The following is an 8843-nucleotide window of genomic DNA, read 5'->3' as shown; positions in this document are numbered from 1 at the left end:
GATAACAGCGGAGGATTCAAACTGAACATGGCTGCGGGTAAAGATGTCGATGAAAACAAACAAAATAGAAGGTAAGAACGAATGGAGACTAACAATGGTACAGTTTAATCTTATTTACATTGACGCAGAGTGAGCGTTACTTTGTCTTAAGCTGAACTTTAGACATTTTAGACTGGTGAACATGTGTTTTGTCAGTGAGACTGATTGACAAGGGCTGTCACTCTAGCTAACGTTAGCCGAGAGCTCGAGCTGCTGCTTTCAAATATTAAAGTTACGCAAGTGCACTGCAGCTTGGTGGCCAGTCATTGCTGTTTATAATTGTAATACATATTCGAAAATGAGTTAAGTTTCGTTGGAATTCACAGCTTCCATTAGCTAACGTTAGCTGAGAGATTATGGGTTGACATAGCAAGCTATAGCTAACGTTAGCTAGGTTTGAGCAAACTAACGTTGACGTTACACGAGCTAAAAAAAAAAAGTATGTTAGCTAGCTAACGTTAGTGGTGCAGTACTGTGATAATACCAGTAACCCACTGGTCCTACGTTTCTTTACACGCATAACGTTAACGTTTGTGAAGGAAGGAACATAACAGCAATAACGCCTTTGTTTAGCTTTAAGCTTCACTGAAATGGTCAGAAGTGTAGTTTCAACTTTAGTCGTTTTTGAGGCTATAGATGCTAATGGGTTTTGTCAGAATTGGCTACACAGAAGGGGGTTAGGTTGAAATGGAAGAGGCACTAAAACGATTTACTTGTTATGAATACTGCAGCCTGTGAAAACAGTTGTAAAATGTCAACTTTGGCCCTGGACTGAGAAAATAAGCCTATGTCATCAGGTAATATTAACCCATGTTTTCCTACATCAATGTTCTTTTTAATTAGCCCAAATAACATGATTGAGTCTTTGGCAAGTACACATCTCTACTTTCATTAATTTTGGGGTTTCTTATTCAATTTTATAGCTTTTGAAAAAAAAAACATTGAAGCGGTTTTGAAATAGTATTGAGTAAAAGTTGACATATTCCAGTCTGTAATTATCCATCAACATCCATTCCTTTTACTTTAGTCTAAATAATTCCTAATTTATGCTTTTCTAACTCAAACATTAGGTATAATTTATTTTTTTATTGACTGTAAATTCCAGAAATAACTGTAAAACGGAAGTTAATAGTGGACATAGGGGAAAAAAACTAAAGAAAGTTAAAAACAGCGATTAAAAAGCCTCAACAAAAGTGTTGATTTTCAATTTTTACAACACAAAGGTTAGTTTATTGAACATAGGTTGTGTATCCTATTTATAACATATAGACATTTTGATTTGTACTGCTGTTGCTTTTCAGAAGGGGAATATAACAATGATCCTTAATTGACATTAATAACGTCTACTACTTAAAGCATAAAAAATCCATCAAGCAGCAGACTTGTGTGCCTGTGTTTTCTTCTAATAATAATTAAGTGTGTATGATTTCCTCTCCCAGACTATGAGAAAAATGTGTTTACCATCTTCCTGTCTCTCCCCAGCAGAGGTGTAGCGTGCAATATGGTGATGAATCATGAGGAATCACCCGGGGGCTCTTGTGCTGACCGACCACAAGTCCTCTTCAGCCCCGACTTTTTTGTGGAGAAACTCCGCCATGAGAACCCTGATGTTTTCCTGGAGCTGGTGCTTAGTAACATTACTCGCCTTATCGATCTACCCGGGACGGAGTTTGCACAGCTCCTTGGTGAGGAGGGCCCTAAGACGCCAACAGGTGGAAATGGAGGCTTCTTTCGCTCTTTCAACTTCCTCAAACGCAAAGGTCAGTCAATCGCTCCCTTTTAATTAACTACAATGTTTCTGTAACTGTTGTGGGAATATCACTTCCTGTGGGTGGGTATGTGTAGCTGCAGTGTACAGTACGTCAACTGTTGATCCAGATCTTAATAGAGGTGTAAGTCTCTCCCCATTTTTTTCCCCCACCTTGTATCACTGTAACACAGAGCCCATCAGAAACCACAGTCAGAGTCATGCCTTGATCAACGGTAGACAGTTTGGAGTTTGATTCAGCATGTTAACCCACTCTCTTGGCCTCCTCCACGTCAGATGCATGAATGAGCAACTTAAACGTTACATTACAACAGAAATAGTGCTTTAAGAAGTGCTAATTGAATCATATCTATTGAATGAATTATCATACAACCTTGCAACAGTACAAAACAATATAGTGGAAAAGTTCTAACCAAAATATTATTTTACCACAGTTTCTGATATTAGCTTAATCAAACAACATAAATTAGTAATTTATAACTAAAGTAATCATAGTAAACCAAGACATTAGGTGACAGATGTTTGCAATATGATTAACTATAATCTGGGTGAGCATACACGAGGAGGAGGAGGAGGAGGAGGAGGAGGAGGAGGAGGAGGAGGAGAGGAGGAGGAGGAGGAGGAGGAGGAGGGGAGGATGAACTGCACGCATCACTTCAGTGTTGTGGAAGTGAGGGATGCGTGAAAATGTAATTCGGAACAGTTCTGCAAGATCAGTACTTAGAGAGGGGGCTTTCACTTCCTGTCCATTTTCATATTTTGGGATTTAACAGCTGACAATAATTACACACAGGCCAACCTGCTTTTTTTCTAGCCTGTTTGACTTAAGTATAGGTCTTTCAACGTGGCGTATGAGATGCCATCAGACTTGTTTTTTAGTGTTAATGTCTGCTTTAGACCTGTGAAGGGACTGCGTGGCTTAAAGTCGCATGTTGTTGAAATTGAAGCGCTCTTTCAGTAACCTTTGGTCATATCCATCACTCTCTTCTCTTCTAATACTTTCACAGATAAAGGCATCGTGTTTGGAACCACACTGACAGAGAGCTGCATTGCCCAGATCTACCAGCTCATTGAGTACCTCAGCAAAAGTGAGTCCTCTAAATAATAAAAGTTGTTTTTACATCTGCATTCCAGAATCTTTGAAAAGTGAAATCAGTATTGTTTGCTGGGGAAGAACAAAACCTTCTGAAAATTTGGGGAATTCAACACAACACCACTGATTCTTTTTTTTTTTTTTTTTTTGAAGGATGAACAACCCTTTATATCAGTCTTTCTACTGATGAATATGGATAGTATTTTACGCTATTTGTTTTGGAGTAGTGTGCATGTCATGTTTTGTTTTTTAGCTAGAATAAAAAAAGACAAATTCCAAATAGCCCAAAACTGGCTTGGAATGATCAGATTTCAGAAGTTTTTACTTGCTGGTTCCTACCTGCTCGTGTTCAGAGCCCCAGGAAGCCTAGAGGCAAGTATGTGTTCTTCTAATAAGGCTACTTGAATAAACTCAACTCTATGCACTCAGATCTGCACGTAGAGGGTCTGTTTCGGGTGCCGGGGAACAGTGTTCGCCAGCAGACCCTGAAAGAGCTCCTCAACAGCGGGGCCGAAGTCGACCTGAAGTCTGGGGACTTTCACCCCAATGACGTGGCCACGCTGCTCAAGACTTTCCTGGGAGAGCTGCCCGAGCCCCTGCTCACACACAGACACTTCCACGCACACCTCAAGATAGCCGGTAGGGACACACACACACACACACACACACACACACACACACACACACACACACACACACACACACACACACACACACACACACACACACACACACACAGTTAGACATTTTGTTAAACGTATAATGATTCAGCATTGATTGCTCCACATTAAACATAGAATGCTGCATATTTTAAAAAGCAGGACATCTGAAATTCATCAGTCACAAATGCAGATTCATTGTTTTTGTTTTGTCACGGGCTATTGTTTAAAAGAAAAATGGCAACACCTTTTTTTTAAATAAATCTTTTCATGACTTTACTTCCTCCACCCGTGTCCCTCTCCCAGATATAACTCTGTTTGACGAACACGGCAACAAGACTGCGTTACCCAACAAGGAGCGTCAGATTGAGGCCCTGCAGCTCCTCTTTCTGCTGTTACCCCAGGCCAACCGCTCACTGCTGAAACTCCTGCTGGACCTGCTCTACCACACTGCCAAGCATCAGGACAAAAACAAGATGTCCGCCTTTAACCTGGCCCTCATGTTTGCCCCGCATGTCCTTTGGCCCAAACATGTAAGATTTGTCGTTTTATAACTGCGCTTCGAGGAAGATTATTTTGCTCAATTTGGAAACGCAATTGTTCACCACAGTTATTCATTCACCCTAAAGAAAATTGCCTAAAATCTGCCATATATTTACAGTACTCTCCTTAAAGCCAGTCTGTGTAGAATTTAATAGTGTTCAATTTAGTGTTAAGTGACTGGGTGTTGACTGACTTCTGTTCCCTCTTGTTCCAGATGACAGCCAGTGACCTGAAAGACAATCTGAAGAAACTGAACAGCAGCATGGCCTTCCTCATCAAACACTCACAGAAACTCTTCAGGGTGATTTATTATTATTATTATTATTACTACTACTAAATACTCTGATATCTAGATACATAAAATGTGACTGGTGTGTGCTGCGTGTTGTTCAGGCTCCAGTCTACCTGCGGGAATACGCCAGAGTGCACTTCACTGGCTCCAAGGCTCTGCAGACCAAGGTTAGTGGAGGGAGCACCACCTCACAGCACCACCTTTTCAACATTAACACACCAGACCATGTTAGTTAGCAGTTTGTCCTCACTTCCCCTGCTATCAAAATAGCAATGAATCCATTCTTTCGCTTCCCTGTTTTTCTTTTCTGAGAAGATGAACTTTGTGAAAACATTCTAAATATGAAATCTAACAAATTGAAAGTAGATCAGGGATATTCAACTTATATTGAAAGAGGTCCATTAACCCTCTTCCCCCGCAGAGGTTTGAAGAATTTGATACCTACAAATATATACTATTTACTCGTTCTGCCTGTTAAAAAATTCGGTTTTGGACAGGAGTCTGCCAGTTGGTGACCCCTGAAGTGGATTAATACCTCAATTGTTGGTAAAGAGAGAAACCACTCTTGTTGTAAAAGGAGTGTGAAAAATGTAGCAACAGTGACAGTATTCCATATTTTTTAGGGCAGTGAAGGAGACCAACCATTTCAGCAAGTTTGAGTCACTATGCTGCAAACAATATGGTGATCAAACCAAATGCTGCGTGTATTTTTTAAATTTTTTTTTAACATGAACTGTCATTTTCCCTGCGCACACATGGGTAATTGAGTCCATTTGCAGTTGACAGCCTTCTCCTTTCTCAGGATGACCTGGAGCTGCTGGCGGCGAGCAGCTCCCCCGCTCGGCGGGCAGCGGTGACCCTGAAGAGGACGGCCGTTCAGGGCCCCAGCTCTCAGGAACAGTTCCAGTCACCAGCTCAGCAATACACAGAAGACGCTCTGAAGGAGCTCTTCAGACACGTCAACCACAACATGCCCGACTCCGCCAAGAAGAAGAAACTCGTCCGACAGGTTCCCCTCAGGGTCTTTTTACATTCCTAGTGTTCAACTGGCTGATGCATGTAGAAACTGAGCTGCTTCTGCTGTTGATCCTCCCGAATGCAAATTCCTCTGTGTGTTAAGTCTTTTAATATAAAATGGAAGTTTTTTTCCCCCATGTGCAGTTGGTCAAGCAGACATCCGCAGACACACCTTCTAAAGAGCAGCACCTGCTTCTCCCAGCTCCCGGCAAGAAACATCCACGTTCCCGCTCCTTCGGTGGCCTCATCAAGGTACTAAACTATGTGTGAAAGTCACAATGAGGAGTAGCAGAGGAGGATGACGAGTTTTCACAAAACCTTTTTTTTTTTTTAAAGGCTGTTGTAATGTTATCCACTTTGTTTTTTGCTCACAATTAATAATTAGCTCATAATTAGTCGGTATGCTTTAGTCACCAAATCAATGATGCCAGATCATACTTTATATTGAGTTGCTTACATTTCTTATCAAATATGTCGTGAACATTTGCTGTTTCTAGCCTCACAAATGCAAACAGGGTCATGTCAACACTTCTTTTGACAGACGAGATCTGGATCTTTAAAATGAAAAGAAAAGCTCATTTGGCAGCATTAGGCTGATTCCCATTTCTCCATCTTACCCCTAACCCCTGGCCCCTGAAACCAAGGGGTAAGGGCTAGGGGTGAAAACATACCCCTATGAAATGGGACACCACTTGGTTACATCACCATACAGTAATGTTCACAAACTTCCAAGATGCCGTCTGCAAGTGTGTCAATTGGGTGGCTTTTGACAACAGTGTCGTATGCATTTATATATTTAATATATTTAATAGTTATTTTATGTTCACTTTGGTGGTGCAGAGGCAGATGTTCTTATCTGTGTAGTACTCAGGTCTGTTTGCAATACATGTGTGTATACACACCCACATGGTGTGTTGTACATCTGTTTTCAGTTATCACCGTTTTGAATGTCCTTGATGTTCAGAAAAACATTTTGTTAACAAAATTCTGTCTTTATTGCCCAATAAATTAAAAATAGCAGGCAAAAACATTCCATAAAATATATTATTACAGGACCATTATCAACTATTAGAACCATAACTTACATGTCACACACATAAAAAGGCACTCAAATGTGTAAAACTAAACAAGACACAAGACCACAAACTAACTACAGCTATTCTGATATCCATCATCATCATCACTTTATTTATAAAGCACTTTCACATCAGCAGTAGCTGAACAAAGTGCTGTACACGAAGGCAGCAAACATAAACCAAGATAAAAAATAGCAGTCACAATATCATAAAAATAATAAACTGGGGGTGAAGATCTACCCAATAACACTATATAAAAACAGATAGGATCAAGTCTCAGTTTGGGTTAAAAGCCAAAGTGTAGAAGTGAGTTTTAAGAAGAGTTTTAAAAATCGGACCAGTCAGTAACATTTACCTCACATTTCTTTCATCAGTTTCCCATATCATAACCCACAACAACATAGAGGTGCATGAATAGGAATTAATTACAAATGATTACAATAGTACAGTAACAATGCAATAATGAATGGGTACAACATGAACACATGATTTAAGAAACTTCTGCTTGTTTTCAGCCCAAATGTGGATCAGCTGCTGTGTCCTCCTGTGTCTCTGTGTGATACAGGACGGTATATGTAAAGCAAGTGTTGTGCACTGATATCAAACAAAATTCTCCTAATGGTTAAAACTGTAGACGTGCATTAAGTCCGTTCAAGGCAGAGAAAAGCGGACCGTTGTGCAAATCAACATTACAAGTAAGCTTGCGTCCTCCCTAAGTTTTGAAGGGGTATACATCTCTTCATCTTAGCCCTAGCACGTAATCAAAAAGAGAATTGGGACAGCACTAGGTCTCACGTGAATGTGCAAAACCTAGGGGAAGGGGTAACGGGTAAGATAGTAAAATGAGATTCAGCCTTATACTGTGTAGTTTTTCTCTCGTTGAATATTTCCACAGCTGGAAAGCTGTTTGAGAAATCTTTTGCTATGTCGAAATCCTGTGATGTCTTATCGGTAAACCACTCTACCACATGCCAACCTGCTCAAACTTAACAGGACATACATTTTCTTATTTAAGCTTACCTTTTAAAACTTGTTTTTCCCGATAAAAGCGCAAAGCTCGTGGTGAGCAGCTGACAGCAGAACGGCGGCTCAAACACATCTCCCCTGAGATTGTCACCAGGACAGAAAGAAAACCTGGGAAAGAGAACGCCATGTGGCAAGGGGTAAGCCTTTCTGACATAGTTTTTTTGTTGTTGTCATTGTTAAAGACAATATCCAATGAACTTTATATTTTTGCTGTACTCTTTCTTCATGGTGACTACACACTTTGGGGCCCTATCTTGCACCCGGTGTCTTTGGCAAGGCAAGGCAGCTTTATCTGTAGAGCACATTTCAGCAACAGGGCAATTCAAAGTGCTTTACATAAAATCAGTTAAACAGATAAAACACAAGTACAAACAGTTAAGCATTAAAAACCAATAAAACACATGAATAGACAGTTTAAAACAAAATAGAAACATTAGGACACATAAAATACAAGAATAAAAGTTACAGTGCAGCATAAGAAATTTAAAGAAATGAGCAGTCATTTAAAGAAAGGCAGCATCAAAAGAACACATCTACTGTTCCCCGCTGTTCCCCGTCTTTGCTATTTTAAGACCAACGCAGTTGTCAATTTCCTGTCCAGCACCCACGTCGTTTCAATAACAAATGCACCTGCGCCCATCTTTGCGCCCACGGGCGTGCTGGTCTTACAGGGAGGTGTGTTCAGGTGCATTCTTGGTGTATTTCTATCTTGAGGCAGCGGGAAGTGATCGCGCCATTGATCAACAAAAACCTGGTCTAGGGTCGATAACATTTCATTGTTATTTTATCCGCGCACACTGTCCTTGTTACACACACAGGGACGTCTAGCAGCACACACACATGTAAAAGATCATAAATATAAAAGAAATATGATGGTGCAAATCCGCCAGCAATGTGTAAAGGTTAAAACGCGCCTGGGTTTTAAAGGGAATGGGATATGACACTCTGATTGGTTGATTGCATGTTACGCCCAAAACACACCTATGAATTACTGAAAACACTAAGTACAGCCCTTTTGAACCATGTGCCTGGCGCGTTTTTCCGCCGTCTGAACTAGCAAAAGTGGATTTAAACATGTCCTAATCACACCTGTGCCAAGCGCTTAACGTTGTTCGCTCAGATCATTAAAATAGGGCCCCTTGTGTTATCGCCTTTTTTGGCTCTAACATTGTGTTTGATTGATAGTTCTCTCTTTCTATTTTCGTCCATCTACAAAATTAGCCGATGATCCAACATTTTAACCATACGTTGCTGCCATATCATCATGTTATATTGTAGGTGAAGAGCCCGTTGAATGGTCCTGTGTTGGGGAAGGCGGGGCTGGTAGTGA

At 40.6% G+C, this 8843-nt stretch overlaps 1 protein-coding gene across 1 annotated transcript; it reads left to right on the top strand.

Moving 5' to 3' along the window:
* LOC116677812 (rho GTPase-activating protein 19) lies at nt 1-8836 on the top strand (the record flags this gene model as incomplete). The annotated part of the gene is made up of 11 exons (XM_032508063.1): nt 1-71; nt 1522-1799; nt 2815-2895; nt 3330-3539; nt 3866-4092; nt 4317-4403; nt 4496-4561; nt 5197-5403; nt 5556-5663; nt 7537-7650; nt 8792-8836. Coding segments are annotated over exons 1-11 (1467 nt in total), but the record flags the coding sequence as incomplete, so codon positions are not given.
* Nucleotides 8837-8843: the final 7 nt, after the last annotated feature.

This window comes from Etheostoma spectabile, unplaced genomic scaffold (genome assembly GCF_008692095.1).
Source record: "Etheostoma spectabile isolate EspeVRDwgs_2016 unplaced genomic scaffold, UIUC_Espe_1.0 scaffold00005895, whole genome shotgun sequence".
In the NCBI taxonomy this organism is placed as follows: Eukaryota; Metazoa; Chordata; class Actinopteri; order Perciformes; family Percidae; genus Etheostoma; species Etheostoma spectabile.
This window is presented reverse-complemented; position numbering and strand designations above follow the sequence as displayed.